The sequence below is a fragment of the Psammomys obesus genome, unplaced genomic scaffold, assembly GCF_907164565.1.
Source record: "Psammomys obesus unplaced genomic scaffold, mPsaObe1.curated_primary_1811, whole genome shotgun sequence".
NCBI lineage: Eukaryota > Metazoa > Chordata > Mammalia > Rodentia > Muridae > Psammomys > Psammomys obesus.
Window position 1 is genome coordinate 8,250,383 of NW_026590859.1, and position 27,770 is coordinate 8,278,152.

At 40.2% G+C, this 27,770-nt stretch overlaps 1 protein-coding gene across 1 annotated transcript; it reads left to right on the forward strand.

The window, feature by feature from the left end:
* Positions 1–799: 799 nt before the first annotated feature.
* Lyplal1 (lysophospholipase like 1) lies at positions 800–27,335 on the forward strand. Its single transcript, XM_055609210.1, has 5 exons — positions 800–912; positions 4,675–4,774; positions 13,249–13,418; positions 25,690–25,805; positions 26,468–27,335. The coding sequence occupies exons 1-5, from the start codon at positions 819–821 to the stop codon at positions 26,729–26,731; spliced, it is 744 nt and encodes a 247-aa protein (XP_055465185.1). The 5' UTR covers positions 800–818; the 3' UTR covers positions 26,732–27,335.
* Positions 27,336–27,770: the final 435 nt, after the last annotated feature.

Sequence of the window (27,770 nt, forward strand, 5' to 3'; positions counted from 1 at the left end):
TCTAGTCAGAGCGTTTCTCCCTTTCTAGCTGGCTCATTTAACCATCACAGTGTTTTCAAAGCTAATCTATTTGGTACACAAACCAGAACTCCAGGCTTGTTAGTCGTGAGGAGTACTCTCTGGTGTACTCGTCCTTTGTGGACTGTGAATACAAGTGCGGGTATTGGTGTAGGAGCCTCTCTCGAGTCCCCGATTTCCTGTCTCTAGGGAGGGATGTATCCAGGAGTTGAAGTTGTGGGTCATGTAATCCCACACTTATTTTCACAGCACTTGCTGCTCCCATCAGCCATGCACAACAATCCCCAGCTTGTACTCATTCCCACCAATCACTGCCCACAGTTTTGGTAACGGCCATGCCAAGGAATGTAAAGTCCTAGATCGTTAAATCAGATCTGTCTGTTAACTATTAGAAGAAGAAAAACAAAGACACAGAAAAAGAAGTTATTACATGCTGGCTCACCCTGTATGCAAAAAGCTATGATCATCTGGTGTAAGTCTCAACGTGGATGGTTATATGAAATATGATTGTATCTGTTAAAATTTAAAGGCAGTAATATATCCTGAGCTTTAGAATTGCACTTTAAAACCTGCAAATTCTCGAGACAGAACTCTGTTCTCAATCCTTACAATAGAGGAGCCTGTCCCAAGGGATTGCACTTCCCAGCAGAAATCAGAGCCTCCCACTCCCGAGTCAGGTTTAGGGGGATGGAGCACCTTCGCCAGCGCATGCTCAAACCCATGCTGGCGCAGCGTGCCTGCGTGCACCGCCCCGCTACGTTGAGGGGCGTGGCCACGCGCCCAAGCATCTCTGCTCCGCCATGGCTGCTGCACCCGGCATGGTGCACCTGCAGCGCTGCGTGGTGTCCCCAGCCGGGAAACACAGTGCTTCGCTGATCTTCCTGCACGGCTCAGGTGCTTTGCACTCTCGGGGTCTTGTTCCTCCTTGCTAGAGCTGGGGAAGCACCTCCTCCGTTCCCCCAGAACTCTCTACTGCTAGCGGCCGCCTGCCGGTGCCCAGCGTCAGGAGGAGGCTGCCACCTCTTTCTCTGTGGCAGCCACTGTCATCATCTTGCTTCCTTTGCTAGTATCCTTGACCTCTCCACCCACAGCAGGGTCTTCAGGGCAGTCCTTACCCCACCCCAAGTTCAGGCACACTGCCATAGCCATGTAAGTCTCCAGGCGCAAGGATCAACCACTGTTTTCAGGGTCGACCACCAGTGATCTGCCATAGACCCCTGACCTCTCTAGCTGGTGCTAAGCCTTTGTTTGCCTTCCCCGTGTGTCAGAGAGTCTTGGGTCATATTTACAGCCTCTGTTCTTTCTGCTTGCCCCTATTAGGGCTCCAAGCACTTTCCACCTGTCCCTTTTGACATTCCTTCTCCCAGGTTTCCCCTTTGCCCTCTGTCATGAAATCTCTGAGGTAAGTACCAAGTCAGCTCCATATAGGGAGCGCCCCTAGAGAAAGACTAGGAAAGCCTTTTTTAATCCTTGCATCAACAGTGCTTGGCTGGCTCAGGGTAAGTTCCCAGGAAACGGAAAAATTTTTTTTTTCTTTTTTACTTATTTATTATTTAAAAGAAATGAGATCCAGCCGGTGTCCTCAGGGGGCCTACCTAAATTTAAAAACAAAAACAATTCAATTAATTTGAGTCAGCAGTGGACAGGAGATCACAAGATGGTGCGTGAGCTCCTGCCAAGTGAATAGTAAGGAAAGGAGAAAAAAATGTGGTTGGACATTAGCAAGGCATCTGCGACTGAAGGGCTTGTCAGAGTTTTTCAAGAACACTGTTTGAGCTGTCACATGTGTAGGCTTAAAGGGAATGGCAACCGGAACACTGAAGGAATTGGAAAGAGCGTGTTCCCAGCAACGCTGCGAGATTCCCTTTTCATTTTGGAAACAAGACTAGAAAAGTTTGCTTGTTGTGAGTCGTGGAAAGCTGGGGTCTGAACCCAAATGTCTGACATAGAATTAATATTCCAGGTGGGAGGGAGAGGGAAACCCCTGAACCATGAGGTATCATGTTGGAAATAGAGTAAATGGAAAGACTCACAGTGTTAGCTCACTAAGTGGTTAGTCAGGACTCAAGAGCATTCCGTGAGGAACATCCAGAATCCCCACATAGTAATTTCTTATAATTAATTTGGCATCTTTAGAAAGAACTAGAATTTGTTCTCCCCCACCACCACTTTGCTTAATGCTTTCTATTTTTCAGCTTCAAATTACTGACATTTTAATAACCTATAGTGCATGTCTGAAGTCAGAGTCATCCATTCTGTGTGTTTTACATCTGTGTGTGTGTATAAACTTGCCTTGCCTTTGTGCATTGGAAAAAAAAATCATCTGAATAATTGTTCCATATGTGCAGGTGTATTATTCTTATATAATCACACTCCATTGATATATAAAAACCTTTTAGGAATAGTGCTGTCCTGTAGGTTTTTTTTATTGTCCTCCTGATCGAGGAGTCGCCTGAGAGGAGAGTCTCAACTGAGAAATGGCCACTTCACATTTGGCCCTGGCCATGTCTGTGGTGAATGCTCTGATTGTTGATTGATTTAGGAGGGGCCACCCTGCTGTGGTCATTGCTACGCTGGGGCAGGTCATTCTGGGTTGTATAAAAAACCTGGTTGAGTGTGAGCTACAGGGACAAGTCAGTATCAGCTATTCCCTGGCTTCCCTCGGTGATGGACTGTTAGCTAGAAGAATAACTTGAAATAAACCCTCTCCTCCCAAGTTGGTCTAGGTCAGTGCTTGCTCATGGCCACAGAAAACAGACTAGAATAAGGCCTTGGCCTTCCAGGTTGGAAGGTAAAAATTGTACATTGGACTTAAGCATGTGTTTGTGTTACAGGAACAGGAAGTATTTGGCTTCTGGGTAATCCAAATATAAACAAAATAATCACATAGTTTTTCCATGGTTTCGGAATAGGTACTGAAATTTTTGTCATTTTAGTTTTTCCTTGAGACCTTTAGTGTAGAGTGGGTGCAAGCTTTTTAAGAAACTGGACTCCGTGACCGGATGGATGACTGCTGCTTTCCAACATTCAGTTGCCACGTTCCCCCATCCCTGAGGCTGAAAAGTAAAAAACAGATCCCATTTCATAAAGAAAAATGATGTAAAAAGCCTTAGCATCTGGTCTAAGGTATATGGGAATATGCCACCACATGTACTTGAACCTTTTCCTGCTTCTAAAACGCAGGACAAAGAATGTAGCTTTTCAGGTGTTAAGTAAATGGTCATCATGGGTTACTCTACTCCCTAAGAAGTGTCTGCCTTCAGTGGGGTCCGTCAGACTTGCTATTTCCTACGTCTGTGTTCCATACTGACCTTTAAGGCTCATAAAAGCCTTTCGCTGTGTACGTCTTGGTGGCTTTCTCCCTTTATAAGGTGTTCATTTCTGAGTCGGATCTTGCTGGAGTTACAAGAAACCCTATGAAGCAGCACCCTTATCCAGGAGCCATTCTGCTCTCTGCCCTTTATCCACCCTCCTCTCTCCAGTAGATAAGGCACACTTAGCTTCCCTCCCTGTCGCCATGCCGATAAACATACAGTAAGCCTTAAACTAAAGTTTTGGTAGATTGTATATCTTGAGTATTATAAATCATGATGTTAGGTTATTTAAATATGTCAACACACTTAAAACCTGATTTCCTGGTCTGGAGAGATGGCTCGGAGGTAAAGAGTACTGGCTAGTCTTCCAAAGGTCCTGAGTTCAATTCCCAGCAAACTGCATGGTGGCTCACAACCATCTATACTGTGATCTGGTGCCCTCTTCTGGACTACAGGCACACATGCAGGCAGGATACTGTATACTGTATAAATAATAAGTAAATAAATATTAAAAAAACAACCTTATTTCTTCACAATTACATTTGAAGTAGAAGGAACACCTTACCCCATCCTTATTTAAATTTATTTTTATAATTTATTCACTTAACATCTTGATTGTAACCCTCCTCCCTCATCTCCTTCCAGTCCCGCCCTCCCTCCCTCTTCTACTCCATTTCCCTCCCCTACTCCTCAGAAAGGGGGAGCCCTCCTCCCCTACAGTGTGACCCCAGTCTATTAAGTCTCATTAAGACTGACTGCATCCTCTTCCTCTACGGCCTTAGAAGGATACCCCCCCATCAGGGGGAAGTGATCAAAGAGGGGGCAACAGAATACATGTCAGACATAGCCCCTGTTCCCATTCTTATCTTGCTGAAAAACAGGCTTTAATATCATGACAAGAGTATGATTTAAGTCAGTGTTTCTCAACATGTGGGTTATGACCACTTTGGCCTTATCCTATCCTTGAAGATTTGTTTTTACCATGAAAATCATATTAGGCCATGCCAGCTACAATGCTGTAAATCACATTGGAATTTTTTTTAAGGGTAAGATGAGAAGTGAATGATGTTAAAAAACAACTACAAAGAACTCTCCGGAAGAATTTATTATATCTATTATAAATAAGGAAAACTGAAATTCAAGCTTAATGATGGTCTTCTGAGTAATAAATATCCAGATAATAAAGATTTTGTGATTGGTCAGCTACTTCAGCTATCCAAACAACTGTTTTTCATACTCTCTCTTCCAGCCTTCAAGTGACCTGAGAGGTACAGACTACTTTCAAATGCACTGTATTGTGAAGGTGTTTATCCATCTGACTGTGGGTTTTGTACTTTGTCAGGTCATTCTGGCCAAGGGATGAGACAGTGGATCAAGCAGGTGCTAAACCAAGACTTAACATTCCAGCACATAAAGATTATTTATCCAACGGCTCCCTCCAGGTATGCAACGCTTAATTTCACCTCGAAGTGTAACTCCATGGCATAAAATGGATGTATGTGCCAGCGAGATGTTTTTTAACTTTAACTCTATTTAAGATATTTTAAATTAGGGACTTCAACTCCCACCTGTAAAAAGGCATGCTTTACTTTGAAATTTGCTTGTTCACCAAGCTTTCCCAGGCAAGCCCTGTGATCTGCTGCTCTGACTGGCCACGCTCCAGCTCACACTCTGGCATTCTGTAAGCCTGTGCGGGTCTCATCCTTCAGATGCCCTCTCTCCACCTCACACACCCCAAAAGCAAACGTATGCCCTGTGCCAAGATAATCTTTCTTATAATTTAGTTAAACCCAGGTTCATAATCCCTGGAAAAGTTTTATCATATTTTCTGAATTTTAAACGATTTTAAATACTGTTAGCTTCTTTGAATCAGTAAACTAGGGTAGAGATGAGGAACGGCTTACTTAATATGCAGAGTGGAAACGTATAGCTGCATTTAATTCAATTCATAATGATGGGAGTGAAACAGTTTTGAGGTCACTGCTTTCTATGAATATTAAATAAGCATCCACATAATCTTTTTTCAAACTTTTTTTTTTTGCATAAACAATTATTGTCTTGTGTCATGCGACCAAACCTGATATCTCATGATGTGCTCTTGACTTTCATCTTTCTGTCAACCTTGTATTAACAAGAAAATGAACCAGGATTTCAAGACACTTCTTATATTCACCAATAAGAACTTATTTCACTAGTTGATAGAATGTAGACAGGTCCAGAACAAAAATGACAGTGCAAGTAGAGGATACAAAATGGTTATTATTTTAATATAACCAAGCTTAGGGGTTTGGTAGCACACACAGACACCTGTGTGAGCTGTAAAGTGAAGTCTCAGAAGAGCTTGTTGTTCATAATTGGTTTCTAGGTTAGGTGAAGTTGGAAGGGAATGCTAACATTTCTGTGGAAACTGGAAAATTTGAGTTTTATGCCAATTGTAAATGTATGTGATTAAATGATAAGAAAGACAGCCAGGTGTGGTGGCTCATGCCTGTAATCTCGGCAGAGGCAGAGGCAGAGGCAGGTGGATCTCTGTGAGTTTGAGGCAAGCCTGGACAGCCAACCCTACACAGAGAAACCCTGTCTTGAAAAACAAAACAAAAAAAAAAAAAAAAGAAAGAAAAAAGGAAGAAAGACTTTAGAGCCATGATTCTAAGAATTTAATAGTTTTTACATTTTCTTTGGATGTTTGAGAGCACTTGGAGAACTGACGTGGATCAGAAGTTCTCCTGTGTGAGTTGTGGCAATGCGTTTTTCTTTTGTCGAATCCAGGTTGTCAGACTTTCAATGTATTTTCAAATCAATGTCAGTGATTTGTGTCTCTGGTGCAATTTGTCTCTGATTTCATGATACTTATTTTTAAAGTTTAAATTTCTGTTCATGTATTTTATTTCGACTGATAATATTTTATATTATTATTATTAACTTATTACTATTTATTGTTTGCCTTAGAACTCACAGTCGTTCTTCCTTTCTCTCTCTCATGAGTGCTGGGATTACAGGTCTTCTCCACAGCATCCAGTACCATTTTCTCTTACTTTGGATTTTCTGTTTCATTTATATCTGCCCATTTTCTTTTTTCCCTACTATTTATATCAGAGCAATAATTTTTATCACTACTCTAGCCAAATCTCACCATGCTTTTTTTTTCTGTTTTATTTATGTTGGAAGATTTTCTATCACTTTCATGTTCCATGTATAATTCTTATGTAACAAATCACCCCCAAGCAACACTTCTATTATGGTCACAAATTTTGTGAGTTAGGAATTCAGAAAGGGCACAATAGTGGTGACTCAGCTCCATTCTGTTGTTTTTGGGGCTTCTCTTTGGAAAGCTTGAAGGTTGGGTGTGGCTCCTGATTTGTCTGCTGGGGACTGGATCCCTCATCTAAAGGCTTACTCATGTAGCTGGCAGTTGATGCTGGAGATTAGCTGGGGCTCTTCTGTAGTCTCTGCACTGTGACACTGAAGCCAACCAGGATGTAAGGAAAGAGAGTAGGCTTTAGCCTCTCAGCAAATGTCAATCAGAGTGTGGAAAGGGCTTGTGTATTTTACTTTTCTAATTGGAAAAAAAAAATGTACTGGACCTTCTAAACCTATCTAGAACTCTGTTAGTAATTTTCATGCATTGAGGGCTGTTGCGTTGTCTTACAGATGCTGATTTCTAATTTTATTTCATTGCTAGCAGATAAAATATCCTATACAATCCCAGTCTTTGGCTTCTCAGTGGGGTTTTACGGTTTTATATAACTTCTATTATGCTGACTCTTCATGTGTAGTTTCATATATAGCTTTTAAAAAATACCGGCATAGTCCAGGGTGGCAGTTAGTATTTATATATGCTTGATAATTATTTTTAAGTGGATCTAGGAGTCATGAGGGAAGCCCTTTAATAACTACCCTTTTCTTACAAAATGATCACTCTTAAATTCTGATAACACCCAGATGTGTGGTTTCTATAATTAATGCACTGCACAGCAGCTTTCTTATACTTATTTTACAAATTTTTATCACTTTGTGTTACTTTGACTATTGTTCCATAGCAGGCCTCCAGCCTTTTCATCTTCAGCCTATCTATCAATTGTATGTAAAGTGTGTTTGTTACAGTGGACAACATGTGTTCGCCTCTGTTTATGTCTTTAACTCATCTGACAGTTTCTGTCTTTTAAATGATTTGTTTAGCCATTTACATTTAATGTAACATTCGATTTATAGTTTTGAATGTAAGTCTGTTTTTTCTTCTATGTTCTATCTTTCTCATTTTTTGCACTATTTAAACTTTTTAATGTTTCAATTTAATTTTATGTCTTTTTTCCCCCTGATTATGGTAAGGTTCAATATAAATCATAGACCTTTCCCCATCTTAGAGTAAATATTTAGTGCAATAACTGAATTTTAGAACTTCAAATTTCATAGGTGCCCTTTTTCCTTCTCTTTTATGATTCTCATGGCTTTCATCTACAGTATGTTGAGAACGCCTTCAAGCAAGATTAGAGTTTTGTTTTTCATAGTCATAAGCACCACAAAACTCGGAGGGGACAGTGGTGTACTATGCTTGTTCAGGGCAGTCCATAATGGCACTGCATTGTATTTTCACTAATTTGTGAATTACCCTTTTGTTTGTAACTGCTCCTTCTCCTGTACTATAAATTGTCCAAGCAGGAGTATATTAAATAGAACTCAACAATAATTTGCTGTGTTAATTAAAATGGAAAAACAGAATAGTACTTTTTCATTATGTTAATTTGGTCTCTTTAATTGGAAGTACCCAATAAATATTTTTTTGTGGCATATTTTAACTGTGTTTACAACCACAGGTTTTCTTAGTTTGGATTTAATAACAGAATTACCATTAAAAATAACAATGTTTTATAGACCATTTATAATTTTTATGATATAAATTCTCTTGGTGATTTGAAAAATTCTAAAACTCATCAGGCTTGTTTGTGCCTCTATATGCTGATTACACATTTTCCCACTTAAAATGGGCGCTCAGTACTTTCAGAAAATGTGTACTGTCAAGTCAGTTTAGATACTTATTTTATTCACTTGTATTTTTACGTGTTCACGTGGGGAATACACACATATAAGGGATATGCACATGTGTCTGTATGCAAGTACACGTGGAGGCCAGAGGTCAGTTGCTCATGTGCAGGCTGAATATAAAGCAAGCAATTACAATTTCAAATAAAGATGAAATCTAAGCTATGAAGACCGTTAAAGAAATGAGATGGAGTCTGTTGCAGAATAAAAGCAACACTGAGTAGTCAAAGGGGTCCCCTTGAGAAGATGACATTTCAGTTGACACCTAAATAATCAGCGGGATTTCAGCACATAGAATGGTGGGAGAGCACAGCAGGAAGAGGGAGATCAGATGAAATGCTCCAGAGTCACTAATGAGCTGGTCCAGTATGATTCTACCCTACAGCATGCTGGGAAAATTCTGAAACCAGGACCAAGAGAGACTAGAGCCAGATTGCTATCTTAAAGGCTTCAAATAATCTTTTGGTTTTTATAATTTTAGGGGAACACAGATCAAAACAAAACTGGGTATTCAGCTGAATGCCTTTTTTGTAAAAAGAAAACAAAAAACAAAAGCAAACTAACCAAACAAAAACACCTTTGGACATTTATCCTAGGCTAATACTTTACCAGTGTGTAATGGATTGATTGATTGATTGATTGATTGATTGATTGATTGATTGATTTAGGAGCCACACAGATGTTCTTTGCTCAACATATTTGTTTATTGTAGTAATGTCTGAGCTGTTTTATACCAGCTAATAAAGTGATTTATTTGAGGAAGAAAGTGAATGAATATAACACATGTGCCAGGCCTTTTAGCTGTTTAAAAAACAATCTTTTATGCTTTATTTAAAGGTTATTTTAACATCTTTGGAGATTTATGTACTCTTGATTGTTTGCTTAGCAAAAAAAAAGTTCTAAAGACTCTTTTATCCCATTAAAGTATCTTAATGATTCTTTTTGAACAAAAAAATTTAATTTTTTTTTTCTTAAAGAAATGTGAGACTGAAAACCTCCAGATGAATACATTGGGATTTACTTTGGGCTGTAGGTCGGTGGAGCATCTATCTAGATTAATTAAGGCATTGTCAAAGGGAAAAAGAGTTAAGAGAGTATGATTTTTTTCCCATTAATGGCCAAGTTCCCAGAATGATTCACATTTTAGCCTATGATATCATCCTTCTTTAAGTGCTTAGACAGACAAATAAACAGTTAGAGAACCAGAAGAGGAAAATGGAGCGGGAAGTCGAAGGAACTGCAGAGGTTGACAGTCTTATTGGACCTCCAGAGTGAGGGTTGTGTGTCCATTCCAGAGCTAGGCTTCACTGTGGTCTCCGTGCAGCCTGAACTTGGGACTTGACGGTATGTGATGACCATGGAGAGCAGAGCACCTGCCTTCTTTTGCAGTTGAGAGTTAACCTCGAGAAGACCTCTGGGAGGATGCTGTTTGCCTTCTCCTTGCGCCTGAGCTGTCTCCCTTGAGTCAAGCATCCCCTGGGGTCAGAAGGCTTAGCGGGGCGAAAGAACTGAGTTGAGCCACTGTGGACTTCGTCTTTCCCACTGCACCTGAGGGTAGAGAGCAGTGGGAGAGAAGCCTCATCCACGGTGGGAGGGCTCCCTGTACAGAAGTCTGCCGTCCTCCCAAGATTTTCTCTCTAAACATCAACCTCAGATAATAATACATATTAACTAAAAAATCCTGACTGACTTTTAAAGAGAATTTTTTAAGAGTGTTTCAAACTTCTAAATGTTTCGAGTGACTTCTTGACTAAATAAACAACAGTGAGGCTTTGCGGAGTGAGAATGACCTCCAGTGTGATGCTGGTCAGAGGAGGGCAGGAAACACCCACTGATAAGTGCATAAATCAATGGGGGAGCCTGTCCTTACGAAGACACAGAATGCTGAAAGTTATTTGAGCGATGGTTTTCTTGATATTCTCAAGCATAATACAAATCAGTATTTTTCTAGCAGACTAAACAAGAAATGTGGTCACTGTATATGGAGTGTGCCTTAGTAGGGAAGGTTCTCGTGTCTAAGAATGGTGCCTCCTTCCTTTCGTCTTTCCCTTCCCTCCTTCCTTCCCTCTCTACACATTTACCTGTCCATATTAGATAAAATGAATTTGTGCTTGAGTCAAACCACATATGAAAAAATTTTCCCCAATTTAAGCATTGAAAAGTGAAAATGGAAACACAAGTCACAGAAGACCACTGAGATATTATGTTGGATAAGTCTTTCTCTATATAAGAACCAGTGTACTCAGAAAAAGAATTTAATGGAAAGCCAGAATGTAAACTTTTCAATGAAGATATTTCAGATGCTTTCATTGTGAATTCTTTTATCTGATTAAAAAGAACACTTTATAACGATATAATCATATCCTGCTTGAATTATAAAGTAATAAAGGATACTTTAAATACATATGAATATGCAAAATACATTTAGGGAAAAACACACTTGAAAACAGAAGGCAAGTCTTTGCCAATAATATCCAAGTGCTCTTCTGAATTAATGAGAAAAACTTCAACCCTGCTAGAAAAAAAAATAGCTATCAATCGCTGCTTCCACTGATGTGATGGTTTAGAATAGACAGATTAATCAGTACTGATGGGAACACCCTAAATTGTCTAAAAGGGTTTCAGAGGTTGTCTTCTTAGGGAAGGGAATGCCCCAGGAGATCTTGAGATGCTGGTTCCCGTGTCAAAGCATTTGACCTTCTAGGTTCAAACTGAGCACAGCTTTCTATGTTAAACCAATGAAGTTGATTTTATACTACAGTCGATACCCTCGAGTGAGAATGTGTTCTTACCTGGTACCTCCACTAGAACCAATAGTAGAATGGTGTATTTTTACCACCTTTATTGAGGCAACTTTGAAACAGGTATTAAGGTAAAAAACTGCACCTTCTGGTGCAGCAATGTGATTCTTGGTCTCTTTTGCATAGGAATATTAGTCCTACTACCTAAAAAGTACCTCTATATTAAATACACACGTTTAATGTCACCCTGTCCGCAGGGCTAGCATCTAGGTACCAAGTAAGTGATCCCTGGGGGAAGTAGGTGAATCAGCTGTCAAATAGCTTCATCTCTGAGCATAAAGTATTTATTGATATTATTTGATTCATAGGGAAGAGGGCTAGTAGGGTGGCAGGAAAATGGGAGAGGGGCCAATATGTCCAGTAACTAGGATGGAACTGTGAATGGATAGCATTCACTAATGGAGAGGCATGTAGGTGAGCCCTATTTCGATGGACTTCTGTGAGGTGATGTGGAGAAGGGTGTGGATGCATGAGAAGCAGAATGCATTATCCAGCTTTGAAAGAAAAAAACAATACTGAAAGGTTATGTTTCAGTATATGTTGAGAAAGAGCCTTGTAAGGGGAAGGGTGAAGAGATGAGCAAAAATTAAGTCAGATTTATTACCTCAGAAACCAAAGTAGTATATATAGAACTGAGCTAATATGTATGTATTTAGTTAGTAACATACAGTAACCCATCACTGTATTGTTAACATTTTTATACATATACAAGGCAGGGAAATTTCGGTGTTTGTGCACTGCAGAAATTCCCATCACCTGCCTTAGAACAGTTGTAGCCTCATTCCAAAACAGCATTCATTGCATGATTCTGTCAACAAGCAGAAGGTAGCTGCAAGGTGCTTCTGTTACATTCAAGTCAGGGCACCTTCCTTGCTTCTAGGCTTCTTCCAGCTTTTCCAGAAAAAGTTTTAAATATAGCCAGGCTTCCAGATTGAATGTCCCTTTGTTTGCTGTGGTGTCATCAGCAGGAAGGAGTGGTGGCTTGTGCCTGTTCCTCAGCACTGGTTGGTGCCTTGCAGAAACTGGGGAGGCCGTTGGGCATGCTGCGCTTTCCCTTGTGTTTTCAGAGAAGAGCTAGAAGTGGGTCAGGTCTGGCTGGTGTCTCTCTGTTCCCACCTGTTACTTTCTAAGTTGCGTCTCTCCTGCTTTTACATATGTGGCTTGGAACGTGAGAGTGCAGCTGAGTCTGATGAAAGTAGAGGAAGTAAGCATGAGATCCAGCAATCAATTTGAGAGTCTCTGTGATTGGTTGAGATGCCTTTCAATCATGGTGGGTCTTTTGTTGCTGGCTAGCTCATTTGTGGCAATTTTGCATATAAAGCAAACCATGCATCTGGTAAGTAAGAAAATGAGAGTTTGTCAAGCAGTGGGCAGTGCCTCTTGTCAAACTCCCTGTCCCTAATCTCGTTCAGGCCTTCCTTCTCAATGCTTTAGCAGAAATGCCCCCCTGCACCTTTTTGTAATTTCCACAAAACATCTCTCCCAAATTGTCTTCATTTCACCCACTCACTCCCCTTTTTAGCCTCTGCTAACAAAGAACTTAGACCTGAAACCTTTAACCACATTGTAATTGGTTTACAAATATTTGGAATGTACACAGGTATGTGTGTAGAACTGGAAATTCATTGCGAAGCATTAGTGTCCATGAATGGGCTAAGATTCATAGCAGCATAATTGCCCTACTTCCTAAAAAAAAAAGTAGTTACCGGCTTGTGAGATGGCACAGAGGGTAAGGGCACTTGTCACCTTGACTGAAGACACATGTTTCATGCCTGGAATCTTCATGGTGGAAGGAGAGAACGGACACCTGCAAACTGTGCCCTGACATACTCATAGCCCATGGCACACCTCCCCCAGTAAATAAATATAACCATTAGACAGTTAAGATGGCAAACCACCTCTGGGAAAAGTTAATGGAACAAATATAAGAAAGCTAATGTAGTATGTATGTGGCTTTTTCTATACAAATTCTTTAGTATAAAAATCAGCAAAATAAATAGTAAACTAACTTTTTAGAAATTAAGGCAACTGTTTTAATATCACTCTTTTGTTGTTGTTTTCTTTGTTTTAAACAGGCCATATACTCCTATGAAGGGAGAATTCTCCAATGTGTGGTTTGACAGATTTAAAATATCTAAAGACTGCCCAGAACACCTTGACTCAATTGATAGAATGTGTCAAGTGCTCACTGGATTGATTGACGATGAAGTAAGAAACGGCGTTCCGAAGAGCAGGATATTAATAGGTGAGGACTTTATAGCACTGGTAACGTATTGCCCTTTGGTCTAATCCCGACTTTTGAGTTGTATTTGTAACATTGTTTACAAGTACGTGAATATGGCTTGACCCATTCACAGTTTTGGACAAGCTACATGTGCTGATTTCACCAGTATTAGAGTCATAAACAACAGCTCATGAAACTTTCATTGATTTTCGTTTTGAATAAGAACCCTCTTTTGGCTTGTTTATTTGTTTTAGACAAGGCATTGCTGTATAGCCAAGAGTACCTCTGCCTCCCACTGCTCCTGTGTTCTCCTCTCAAGTGATCAGCTGTAGGTTGTAGCACCATGTGCAAGATACTTTGCCATCTTTTAAAGTAATAAATATTTTCTACATTAATTCTTAACTGAAGTTACCTATTGCAATTACAAAAATACTTTTCTTTCATGTAGCTGGGTTCCTGTGAGTATAAGATTAAGTTGTTCTTACCATACGGGGAAGAGGGTATATGGTGAGAGTGTGTTGTCAAATTCATAAGCATGATGTCTTTCAAGTGGGTGTCACAAGACTGAAACGTTGATAACCTTGTGTTAGTCATAGTGAGACTGTTCGCAAGGGCCTTTAAAGCTTTATGTAAACTCTGTATTGAATACTTCTTTGTCTGAAATCATCAAATATATAAACGAGCAAAATTTCTATTTCTCTAATATATACAAATGCAAGATGAGATGCATAATAGAATGTCAGTAGTGCAGAATGTTTTGGTTGTACATTATACAAACTTGTAACAGCTGTATTTAATGATGAAATTATAATATAAATTAAATATCTCCACCATGTGCCAAATAGCATCAAATATACTCAGAAATCTTGTAGAGACTGGATTAAAGAACATTTTCAGTACTGTGAAACTCCTTGGCACTCCTTGAAGGACTGAGCTGTTCAGTGAGTTACCCAGGTCGCATACTACAGGAGATGGGATCCGTTGTACTTTTCGCCTTTGCTTTCTCCTTCAGTCTGCTAAGAGCTGGTGTAGCACTCAGCCCAGTGTCACCCCACCCTTCAGTCTCCTCGCCTGCGCTTGGCTCCGAGTGTAGCTGCAGTAAAGAAAAACTTAGAACAGTATTGGGAGCCCTGGGAAGAGCATAGGGGTAGGAGACACAGCTCAACCTGCGACCTTATGAAACAGCAGAGAGATACCACTGCTTGCACCATTTGGTCACCAGCTTAGTCCTTCTAAGTCCCTACCATTGTGGCAGGAAATATTCCAGATACCTAAAGGGACAGACAGCCAAGTGACGTAAGCTCTGTATCATGTTTCTTCCCATAAGTAACTCAAAAAGGGAAGTGATCATGCTGGGCTATGCTGCGCACCCTAGCATGGTGTCACCTACAGCTGTACAGAGGGAGTGGTCATATATCATGTCCACCCCTGCCCCTGAGCACTCATCACACCCTAGCACCCAGTACATGGTAAGCAAACCTGTATGAAATAGATGACTTGTGAGCAAAGTGGATATTTGAGTCAGCATAATTGTAGGAATTTAGAGGAACAAAAGGTCATGTGTACTTGGAGATGTTAGATGAGGACCAGAGGAAGATGGCAGCGAGACTGAGGTGTGTGAATTGTTAAAATTTAACTATTACACTGTGGCAGTCCAGGCATAGGGGATGAGACAGACAGTAAATTCAAAGTGGAAGAGGCCACACTTATTGCTTTAGTCTCTGACACCATAACAAAGTTAGCTCCCTGACTGGGAAGTATTTTGTTGTTGCTCTTTGACAAGGTAAGAATCTGAAGTGATATAGTTGGATAGTGATGACACAGATGTCTCTGACCTGGCTAGACCAACCTGTAATTACTATAAATATCTGTAAAGTGGAAATAATAAAACTATTTGGTAGAGAAATGACACATAAATCCTTGGCTCATCCTTCATTCCTAATAGATGCTTTTAGTACTATTCTGTGCTTGAGGGAACAATCTGTCCAAAGGTTGACAAGCTAGGGATAGAACTAGAGAGTTGGCTCATTGGTTAAAAGATCACTGGCTGCTTTTCCAGAGGACCTACGCTTAGTTCCCAGCATCCACATGGCAGGCACAACAGTCTGTAGCTCCAGTTGCATGGGCAACAGACATACATGTGGTAATAGACAGATATGTAGGCAAAGCACCCATACATGCAGAATAAAATATTAATACATATTTATTTTAAGTTAGGCATGGGAAACCAGGCCTTGAATTTGTCAGTATTAGGTAGTGAAACCCCAGGAGATAGCAGTAGGAAAATATTAAGATGGGAACTTGTTGTCAGATAAGACCACAGAGTCTTTGGAAGTAAAAACTGTGAAAAATGCCCTGGGCCACTTGGTGGGCCATCAGCTGAAGAACTTGTCATATCAGATGCTCACCCCGGCCTGCTTATCTCTTGCCTGACCCTTCCCACAGTTTTTCAGGCCCAGTGCTCTACTTCTGCCATCTTCTAGTGCCTTGACAACAGGGGCGTTAGATAAGGTCAGAGGACCAAGGAACATGTGGAATCTAGGTACTACTGCATTTAAAGCCCAATGTTAGAAATCAATTTAAAGGCCATAGTTCTTACATTAACCTGAATATTTAAAAAGCTCAAAATATTTGTCAGAACCCCTTCACAAAAATATTATGCCAATAGATGACCCACCACCTGCATTGAAACTCTGACTACATCTGTACTTAAGCGTCCAGTCTTGAGTGTTTTTTTCCCACAAGTAAGTATCAGTAATTAATTTTAATTTGAATTATAATTTATTTCAATTCTGCTTTAGTTTAACACAAAAGGCTTTTTTCCTAACAAAATTTATTAGCTTATTCCTTTCATAACATATATATATGTGTGTGTACGTGTATACATATATATATACATATATATATGCCTTTTGTTCTCTACAACTTAGATGAACATTCAAATTAATTTTATTTTTTCTATAATTTATTTTTACATTTAGTATTTGGTTTACCTGGAATTAAGTTTTTTTTTCACATAGAGGATTTTTAAAATTATTTTCTAAAGCACCAATAGATATTTATTAAAAAGTTAATTTGTATATAATTATAAGACAGTTTGTGGTCAAATTAGTATTTCATCAGTACTCCATGTAATTTATGAGAAAGAAAAAATTGTTTTTTGAAGAGTTGCATATACACTTTTATAAAATTCGAAGTTTATAATGAAGGAATAACAGCATTTGTAGAATAAAGTCACTTATGAAAATCTAACACAGGGAAAGAAAAAGTACATCGTTAGAATTTGTAACATGAGCCAGTAACTTCAGCGAAACTGCTTTCCTGACCTGAGAGAGATCAGAAGCGCAGATATGATCCTGTCCATCTGTCCTCATTGAGCACCTGGTCCACTGTTTGACAAGTGAGAGAAAATAGTAGCAGCTCCACAGTGGCGTGTCATGGAATCCGTGTGCTTCTTGGTCACGTGTACGTGACAAAGCGAGCTGTGGGAGCCACTGTGTCCCCGGCTCTGCGTGCCGCCTCCTGCACAGTGCCGCTCATCCAGGAAGCACAGGGCGTGCACTCCCTCTGCCTTTGCTGTGGCCTTTCCAGTCACTGATCTAGCTGAGTTTTCTCATGCATTTAAAATGTGGCGTGGGATGATTCTTAAGCACTTGTACCTGAGGCCTCTTGATCATGGCCATCCAAGCTAAAAGATACCACACAACTGATAGCAGACAGCACAGGGAAAAACAGGAGCTGGAAACTGACACTCTGTCTGCTAAGCCCAGACTTAGCACTTCGTGGGTGCACCACCCTCCTTGAGATCCGTGCCATGAATGGTAATGTCCCTACCTGTAGGGTTCAGATATGCCAACGTCAGTGAAGTTCTTATAGGTAGGGATGGATCTGGCATTTCTTGCTGAACGGCAAGGCTTTCTCACTGAGATTATATACTGTCCCACCCACCCCTATGGCCACCAGATGGCTAAGTGGCCATCCTGGCATGGTGCCACCATTCAGAGCCCTTGAGATGGCTCACTGTTCTTCATTATAGATGTTGCTTGTCTCTCAGGAGTATGCACACTTCCCTGCCTTCTGCTACTCTCACTGTTCAGTGGTAACTTAAACAGAGATTACTACAAAATATTTTTCTGCTAGCTTTAATGTGTCTGTTAGAGTATTTACCAACTGTTAAAATCTCAGTGCTGTTTGTAATGCTGTGGTAGAGGGATTTAGTAGGCAATCAGGAATGTGCGCCTTGATTCCAAAGTATTGTTATTAAATATGCACAAGGGTACAAGCATTCAGTTGTGTGTGTGTGTGAGAGAGAGAGAGAGAAAGAGAGAGAGAGACGCATACGCTTCATATTGAAAAGTGAAAGTTAGGTCATCAAAGCAAATAGCTGCAAAGTAGGAAAACTCTTAGATTTAAAAGGAATAAAAGGGAAGTACCATGTACAACATCATTTCCTTATTCTTCTGTAGAGTAACGACTGTGGTTCTGACCCATGAAATGATATGTGTAATGGGGCCATGTCTCTGAGATTATTATTACAACCTTTGTAGCTTTGTAAAGAACAGTGCTTCAGAGCTGTGCAGGCGAGGAAAGGGCCATGGTTTCCCTGTGTGTTACTGTGATTAGAGCTATTTTATTGTGTTAACTTAGTTAGAAACAGTTCTTCGTATTGTATGTAACCTGCCACCTCTTCTAGGGAGTCTGTCCTGTTTTGGAATGGTATTTAGACTGACTTTTATGTGTAGGTTGTTCATAAAACTTAAATGTTGGAGTAGTAACATTTCCCAGAAAATCTAATGGGCTAGGAACCGAAGTCAAGCATTCTAGCGAAGAAGTATTGTTGGAGAAATGAGTGGAAGATGTGGGGCTGGTGGTATGGAAAGAGCAAATAGACATTAGGGTTAGGAATTTCCTCTTAGGTAATATAACCCTGTAGCTGATCTTAAGTCATGGAAAGAATTTGGTAAGTGAAAAGAGAGAAACCTGTTTGTGGAAGAAAGTAAGGGGCACAACTGTTCTTCAGAAATAGTAGCTTGGCATACACTCCAAGCTTTGGCATATACACGTAGCACAGGTATTGGAATGGGATGTTCACTCCCGAAGGCTGCCAGCCGTGGTGTGCAAGCAACATGTGAGGTCACTAGGATCACAGGAAGGAAACAACCAGATAAGGAGAACCATGAAGCAAGGAACTGGCACCAAGATGTTGGGAAAATGGAGATGAATGGTTCCAAAGAAGATTACAGCCCACTGTGGAATGAGCAGTGAAAAATGCACTTTCCAAGTTTTATGCAAAGGATACACATGCTCTCTGAATAGAAAACATTAGTAAGCTTCCACTGTAAAGGAAGAATGAGGTAAAAGTTTTGCTAGGGGTTCACGGCTATTACACAGGTAAGTGAATGCAAGAGTGGTCTCTGGAGACATTCACGAATCCTCAGTAGGTGCATTAAGAATGTAAGGTAGTGTTCAGTGTGCTTGTTTTTTAATATTTATATATAGTCTATGAAGGTTCTGATAAGACATAGAAGAAACACAAGCATGCAATTATTAACTTTCCAGTTACTTTCTGAAAGTTGACCAGATGTCCCTAGTAGAAACAGCTAAATCCTGCACTGTGGGGAAATTCAACACTTGAGATTGGCCTGCCTTCTGGCTTCTTTACGCATTGACTGTGTGTGTCCATCAGTAAAACATAAACACATTTCATAGCCAGTGCATACCTCTTGGATTTACTTCATGGACTTTTGCATGCTTTTGTTTAAAAAGAGAAATCAGAATGGAGAGTGGGAGGTTCCAGTGTGCACCGCTGTGCTTGGAAAGTCTAGAGATGATGGAATACTGTTCCTTTAGCCGACGCTTAGTGCAAACAGCCATCCTATGTCAGCCTTGTTTTATGGAAAGTGCTCATAAGCTTTTCTTCCATGTGTAGCTCAGCCCCCTTGAGCCTTGCTGAAAGGAAAGTAGGATTTGATTGTTTTCATTCCACCTGTGAAGGGGCTAAAGTTTAGAGATTATGGGTAACACAGAGGAAGCCTAGAACCCAAGCCCCTTGATTTAGTCAAGAACCACAATCAGAATACACTTGTGGCCACTAGGTGGTGATAACTTGTTAAGATAAAGTATTGATATAATTTAGGTTCAACTTTGATCTAGGATGTATAGAATTTACTCTTACTAGAATTTTGATACTATGAATGCATGATCAAATTTTGCAATAGTGAGGAGCAAGTGCTTATAGGACCACACCTATGTCACATGGGTGTCCTATACACTCATCATGAATGGCCCAGTTAAATAATTATGTTCTTTCATAAAAGTGCATTTTATATATCCATAAATTCACTGTCTACACATAGAAAGCTCTCAGTAAGTGTTTATCACATTTTAAATTTAGATCTTAACTTTCATGTTTTGCAATCCCATGCAAAGATTTCTCACATTAGGGATCCACAGGAGGTAAAGCAGGGTGCAAGGGTGCAATGTAGAGTTTGTTCAGCTTTAAAAAAAATGTTGAAAGCTACTAAATTTGGGTCTGGGTACTAAGAATTTCAGGATTGGTTTCCTTTGTTTGCTCTGTCTATAGACCTTTTTATTATCTTTATAGGATGGGCCTGTATTAATATTTTAACATTATAAGATGATTTAAAATAAAAGTAAAATAGAGGGTCATCTGAAGTCCACAGATACAGCTGAGAAACACCATTTTCTGAACCGTCATTTCATGCCTGGTGCTAACGTGTAATGGCAAATAAATGTATTTTTACTAATTGAAAACAACTCAGTATTCATTTAACAAGCCTTAACAGACCTCCAAAGGCTTGGTTGGTACTGTTGTCCTAACACTTTTCCTTAGAAAAGTAGAAATATTCTAACTTGAAAGCTTGATAGAGAGGAGACGCAGAAATAAACGTGGCAGCCATGCATTGTCTATCCTAGACCTTTTGACTCCTGTCCAGTTGGAAGAGTACTAGCACACCATGTACATGAAATTCGGGATGGTGGTGGGGTTTATTATCTTAGAAACATCTGTTCCCTTGAAGGCAAACTTCGTATTTTTGTCCTTAGGATTTTGCTTTGAGATAGAACATGTTAATTTTCTCAGTATAGATTTTTTTTATATATTGTTTCTGTTTTTTTTTTTTATACAAAGAGTTCATAAAGTCTAGTTTATTATTTTAAACATGTTTTACTCAGCTAGTTAATCTTAAGTATATGTTAAATTGTTACCTCTCATTACTTTAAATACTTCACCAGCAACTATAAATGCCCACCATAACCATTACCTACAATGAATTTACTATTTTCTATTTACTTACTGAGTGGTATATTGTGGGCAGTAGTTTAGACTCCTAGATGGAAAATTGACTCAAATAACTGGTCCTTTGTGTTCAGTTTTCTTCTTTGAGGGAAAATATACAAAGTTCCTTTTCACAGTGTCCTGTGGTAGAGGTGACAGTGTTGTCAGAGCCAGCAAATGGGAGCTGTGATTACCTCACAGGATTGTAAATGGGTTAGAGACTTAAAATGAGATCTTAATAGCATTTCCATATGCACATGTTCTCTGCATTGTGATGTATAGAAACAAGGTTAAATGCTTATAGGAAACCTTTATGTGTTTTTCTTTCTTTCTTTCTTTCTTTCTTTCTTTCTTTCTTTCTTTCTTTCTTTCTTTCTTTCTTTTTCTTCTTCTTCTTCTCTTACCCCTCACCCCAACCCTCTCTCTTATTTTTTTTTATCTTTTTCCCCCCCTCTCTCAGGCTAGTCTAATCCAAGGACAGTGAAGCCACACAAAGTCATTAGATTTCTTAATAAAAATGAAATATCAAAGGTGCTTAATATGTAAAGTTTTATGGTTTTATAATCACTTTAAAACATTTTTGGCCTATTAGTTTGTTTGATTTATACTTTATTTTTAATGACTTTTATCTTAGCCTCAAGATGATCTTTTAATGAATTGATCCTTGAGCTGAATTGGATTTTGAAAAGTTGTTTTCTCTGGTACATTAGATGCCCTTTGTTTAAGTTTCGCTGCCCCCAGCGACTGCGACTCTTTAAATTCAAGTTTAAGCTATCAAAACAATTTAAAATTAAACACAATTTAAAATTTAGTTTTCCCATCACACTAGCTATCCTTGAAATGACCATGAACAATGTTTGGGAAAATGTATTCCAGTTCTTGAGTTTCTCAGAAGAGAAGAGCTGTGTAGCCCCATTGTAGCCCCGGTGTAGCCCTGGTGTAGCCCTGGTATAGCCCGATGTCCAGAGCAGATGGAACATCTTAAATCACTGCCATGTTTGCACTTAACCCCAAATCTTACTGTTGAATTACCCACAACAGCTGTAATTCCCAAACATCTAATTCATGGCAGAAGAGCACTTTACACATATGTGATGAGATTTTGCTAGTAGTCTGGGATTGAGTCTCAGATATTTTTAAGAAGACAAATTGGACTGTTCAGGGCAGAGCATACCAATCATTCGCTCCAGAGTTCCTTTCTTATGAGATGCTGTGTTGTTCAAGTTGCCCTCAAACTCACAGCCTTTTGCCTTCTTCTCCCAAGTGCTTCGATTCTATGTGAACACAAGCATTCCTAGCTTCAACCAAACATAACTTTTTCAAAGCTTTATTATCATATCAAATTAACTGGCCAGAAAATGACATTTCCTGATGATAAATTTGCCTACTTGCAGAAGTATCTTTTTCAAACTTCAGTTTACATTAACTTCATTTATCCAGTGAATATTTATGAAGCTCCTGCTGTGCCCAGCCCTGTTCTAAACATAGGGAGACCTTTCTTCTCCAGTGAATGCTAAGTCGTTATGCTCTTTACTGAAGACTTTATTAAAGTGTCAGTAGCAGAAGCGGCCGCATGCACAATGTCTGGCTTTTGAGTTTTATGTTTAATAAAGATCCACTTAATAAATTCCAGCAAGAAATTAAATGCTAGGAACAGTTTCTGGGATGATTTATTATGATTTCTTCTGTGAAAGAATATTGCCTTGCTACAGAGGAACTGTTAAACCTCCAGCTATGGCTTGAATTATCGAAGTGCCAGTATCATGGCCTGCTTCATCTTGCTCCTCCTCAGCCCCACACTTCCTCCAGCTTCTACTTTTTCCACCTCTCTTTCTCTCTCCCTCCTCCCCCGTGTCTTCCTGTTTCTGTGTGTGTGTGTGTGTTTCTTCCTCCCTCTTCCTCTCTTACACACACACACCACACAGAAACCTCTTTAGAGGCATAGCTCATGGTTAGCAGTGTGTTTGCCTTTATACTCTATATAAAGGAATAAAGAACTAAAAGGTAAGAGCTATAAGTGGGCATTTTCAGCATCGACCCCTGAGAGTGAAGGAAAGCTGCAATTCTGCTTTCCTGATAGATTCGTGTCCTTATGCTAAATATAAACTTGGAAAACCTTCGAGGTTCAAGTTTTAGCACTGACCAATCACACAGTGCTTTTCAGAAATCTGATGGAAATTGATATGACCATCTAGTCTAACTGTGATTTTCCTGGAAATTAAGTCCTGGATTGTAGTAAATTAATTTAGACATCCAGGTGGGATATGTCAGACTAGAAGTAAGGTTTTCATATCTTCCGTCTAATTCCCTTTCTAGTCCAAATTTTAAGTCACAAAATCTTAAGAGAAGCTTATAAATTGTTGCTAAAATATCCATTTCTAAAATATCAAATTAGCAGGCATTTGGGATTGATCGGTTGTTTAAGACACAGGGTCTGGGTTGACCTTGCGCTCCTGATCTTCCTGCCTCCACCTCCTTTGTGCTGGCGATATAGGGCAATGCTGGCAATGTGCTGGCATCCACACCAGCAAATGTGCATTCTGTTGTACAGACTTAATTACTCAGTTGCCATCATGTGCCAGGCAGTGTACCAGGCTGGATGTTTAAAGACAAACTAGCTAATGTGGAGGTGCAAAGGAGGGCAGAGATGGCACGCAGCTGGTTGTAAGCACTTAGCCAGTTTCTGACAACTGGAGAAAGAACTGCCTCTGCCTCTTGAGTTTGCAGCGTGGAGAGAACTCATGTGTCTTCAGCAAATGAGAATGAGAATTTTGCTTCAAATCCACACAATGTTAGCTACTGTGTAGAGACTTCAGAAGACAGAGGCCTGAAGCTAGAACTGCAGCGGAGTCTCATGAAAACAATGACTCTGAGATTCCACCCTGAAAACCAGCTCGCTCAACTGTTGGGGTGCTGAGCGAGTGTCTGTGCCAGTCCTATATGTGACAGGAGGCACCTGGAGGGCGCATCATTGCACACACATAGCCACAGCCCACATCTGGAGAAGACTCGCTCAGTCACGCTCAGCCTCTCGAGATGGCTGTGCCCCTCTGCCTTCACCAGTCTGTTCCTGAACCTTTCCTTGCGGTCTTTGCATCTGGGGATGGTGGTGGTCTTTCCTCTTTTAAAGTGGTTCTTGTCACATTGGTCTAGTCACTAGACCACTAGACTGCAGTGCTTCCGGTGAGCCCCCGTCATTTCCTTCTGGAGTAATAAAATTACAGGCATAATAATCCTTATTGTGCATGGTTATTATTTACAAATTGTCCCTTTTAGGAGAAATCTAAACTCTGCAATCTACTAGCTCTCTTTTCTGTGATTGAATCGTGGGCCCTAATTAATAGCAGCTGCCATCCCCAGAGTAAGAGAGCCTCTGAATAAATATCAAAGGATGAAAGTAAGCTGTGTTACAGTGATCTCGATCCCAAAAGTCTTCACTTTATACCTCCAATTAAGGACACACCTGTAGGTAGGTAGGCCACCTGCTTCCTCAGGCCTCAGTCTTCTTGATGAACGGAGGGAGCATCTTACAAACCCAATGGTCTCTGAGGAGGGTTCACATTGGACTTTATTATGTGAAGTAAGACAGTAGGCTGAAAATGAGGAGACCGAATTGTGTGCCAGCATTAATTTAAAACACTGTAAATGTGTGGTTTACTTTCATTATTTCTCATAGACTACAAATGAGATACCTTCAACTCCCACTAAAAGCTAGAACCACCACATGGAGCACGGAGCACTGGCCATGTGTGACATCACCATCTCTGCTCTTTCCCTGACCTGTGATGTGCATGTTTTCTCATCTGAGCCCCCTAAATAGCAGGATCTCCATGTGTCTAAATTTGCCAGTTCCAGCCCTAGCACAGTATTCTGCACTTAAAGACTGAGGAATGAGAGTCATGAGTTCCTGGACAGCCTGGGCCACATATCAAGACTCTGTCTCCAAAGACCAAGAGCTGGCAAGTTATTTCAGTCCTTAGAGCACTTAAAGTTGTTAAGTGAATAGATGATTTTTCTCACATAGGTGAGTTCCTTTTATTCTATCTTGTCAGTTTGCAAAATAATACTGTAGTCCCAAACTGCTTTACCTATCTCACCAATGTTTTTAATCATCCTTCCTACTGCAGAGGTCACCAAACATCTGACAGCAGAAAGATGACTAGAGGAGCCCATGGCACAGCAAGTGATAAGGGAGGAACATGGTATTAACTGCAGGTGTGCTGTGAGGCTTACTATAAATAAAACCCAAACTTAATCAGTTAAATTTATACCATGACTTGTATTTGAATTATGATAAATACTTTTCTTGATGCATGTGATTTCTCTCTTAAATCTGGCTCTTTTTATATTGCATCTCTTTACCACTGATGTCTTACCATTATTTACACACAGCAGGATTTGTTCTGTGATCTGAAAAGCATTGGTGGTTTGAATAAGAATCACTCCCACAGGCTTATCTTTTTGAGTGTTTAGTCACCAAGAAACTGTTTCAAAGGGTTAAAAGGATTAGGAGGTGTGGCTTGTCTGAGGATGTGTGGCATTGTTGGACAGAGTGTATCACTGGCAGTGGGCATTGAGGCTTCAAATGCCTACACCAGGCCCAGGCACATTCCCCTCACCCCTACTCCCCTCCCCCATCTGTCTGCTTTAGAGTCGGAATGTAGCTCTCAGCTGCATCTCCAGCATCATGTTGGCCTACCTGGCCCCATACTCCCCACCGTGATGATAAAGGACTAGCGCTCTGAAACTGTAAGCAAGCTGCAGTTAAGTGCTTTCTTTTATAAGAGTTGCCCTGGACATGATACCTCTTCATCAATAGAACAATGCCTAAGACAGAGACTAAAGTTCTTTTTAAGAGTATATTTCCTTCCCATCTCTAGATGCTTTTAAAATGTCTGTGAAAAATTGGTAGTCACCTGTTTTATCCAGAAGTACCATGTGACCATGTATGTGTATTCCTCTTTTTCTGATAAGTATGTGCGTTGCTTTCTTTAGGGGGATTTTCTATGGGAGGCTGCATGGCGATGCATTTAGCATATAGAAATCACCAAGATGTGGCAGGAGTATTTGCTCTTTCCAGTTTTCTGAATAAAGGATCTGTCATTTACCAGGTAAGTTCCAGATTTAAAAAACAAACAAATATAACACAAAACATAGACACATTGAAACTAAAATAACATTGATAATTAAGCAATAAAATGTGGTACCTAGTTGATACAGATTAAATGTCCCTGCAATTCATGGGCAGATGAGTCATGTTGATACCAGCAGCCCTCTATGTTCAGCAAGTACCCCATGAAGAGGACAGTTACAGAGGAAGGCTGTGTTTAGTGTTATATGAATCCCTTATACAGAACTAGAATGTAGAAGACTGTCGTCAGACTTGATTATGATAAGTCTATTCAAAAATCGATCATAAAGCTGATACTTTACAGCGGTATTCAAGCTTACGACGATGCTACATGATGCTGTTACAGCTTTATGACAAAAAGTTGAACAGAGCCTAAGAAAGCGGCTTTACCCTTCTGTTGTGCCTCAGCTCTGCACCTCTCCCCGTCCTCTCTCCACGAAGAGGTCTGTGTTTGCATTTCACTCAGTTCCTTGAGGAAATGCTTTACTGGCCTTTGCGTCCTCAGTGGTCTGAACACAGAATGCACAGCCACACAGCCAGCACGGAGGCCTGCCCTGGCATACAGTGCCCTGGCATACAGTGCCCTAGGAGGGCTCTTTCTCTGATGCGTTGCCTAATGGACTGTCTCACACCTTCCTCTAGGATCTTCAGCAAGGTGACCGCACACTCCCTGAGCTGTTTCAGTGTCATGGCACTGCAGATGAACTAGTTCTTCATTCTTGGGGCGAGGAGACAAACTCAAAACTGAAATCTCTAGGAGTGAACACCACATTTCACAGTCTTCCGAACGTTAACCATGAGCTGAACAAAAGGGAGCTGGAAAGACTCACTTCATGGGTTCTCAGGAAGCTGCCGGAAGAGACCGACAGGCAGAGTGGACTGAATGAATCCAGACCTGCACATTGACCATTTTTCTTACATTTGAATTTTTTTTCCTATTTCATCCCCACAAAAACTAAGCTTGGTGAAACAGCCAGCACCCCCGTATTACGCAAATGGAATTATGAAAATCATCATGTTATGAATGTTAACTATGTTGTGGCTACATGGATGCCATTGAATGGACATACTGCAGTTTGCTTACCTGTTCCCCACAGATGTGGGTCACTTCCTGTGTGGGGCTGTCCTAAGTCGGGCTGTGATGAGGTGTGAACATCTGGCCAGCCAGTGGCGAGGCTGAGTGATGGATTGTAGCATTTCCTGACACTGCCCCGCTCTTCTCAGTGTTGTTTTACCGTGTTCCTTCCTGGGCAGCAGTGTGGTGTCCCCTGACCCCCTGATGCTCAGTGCCTCATCATCCTTCCATTTTCCCCATCCTAGTGACTGCGCAGTGTTAATGCACTGTTTGATTTCCTTTTTATTGCTGCCAGAGATGTGATACAGAATCCTACCCTGGACGGTTTCCCCACATTTATGAAAAGTCAGTTTTCCCTCCCCAGTCTGCTTCCAGACTATCTTTGTGAAAAGTGATCTGTTGCAAAATTATGACAAATAAAATATGAATAAATAATTTACTGGCTTACCAACTTATTAAAATGTCTAGTTCCATAAAGAGTAATATAATCTTACTAGAAGTAGAGTTAATTTAGATCAATAGCTGCACATTGTGTTTTGATAAATTGTTATAAACACTTAAAGATCTTTTAAGTATTTAAAATAGCATATAAAATAATAGGTCTTTTCATGGTTTTTACACATGTGTATTATACTTAGCTTACGTTAGTTCCTCATAAACCTCCCTGTACCTCTTCCCACTGGTCCACTTATTCACCTCCAATAGTCCCTTCTGCTTTCAGTTTGTTTACGTATGTGTATGTATGTGTACATGTGCAGGTATGAGCACATGTCTGAGTGTGTCTGTTCTACATATGAGAAAACACATGATAATGTCACACTTGTCCTTTTCCCACCCTCATTCTCCTCTCTGGTTCTCCCTGTCCCTTCC

Excerpts from the sequence above, each read along its gene's own strand:
- Lyplal1 (XM_055609210.1), top strand. The coding sequence starts at position 819 with ATGGCTGCTGCACCCGGCATGGTGCACCTGCAGCGCTGCGTGGTGTCC. Across the intron at positions 13,419-25,689 it reads GAAGAGCAGGATATTAATAG|GGGGATTTTCTATGGGAGGC; the intron begins GTGAGGACTTTA and ends TGCTTTCTTTAG. Across the intron at positions 25,806-26,467 it reads AAGGATCTGTCATTTACCAG|GATCTTCAGCAAGGTGACCG; the intron begins GTAAGTTCCAGA and ends ACCTTCCTCTAG.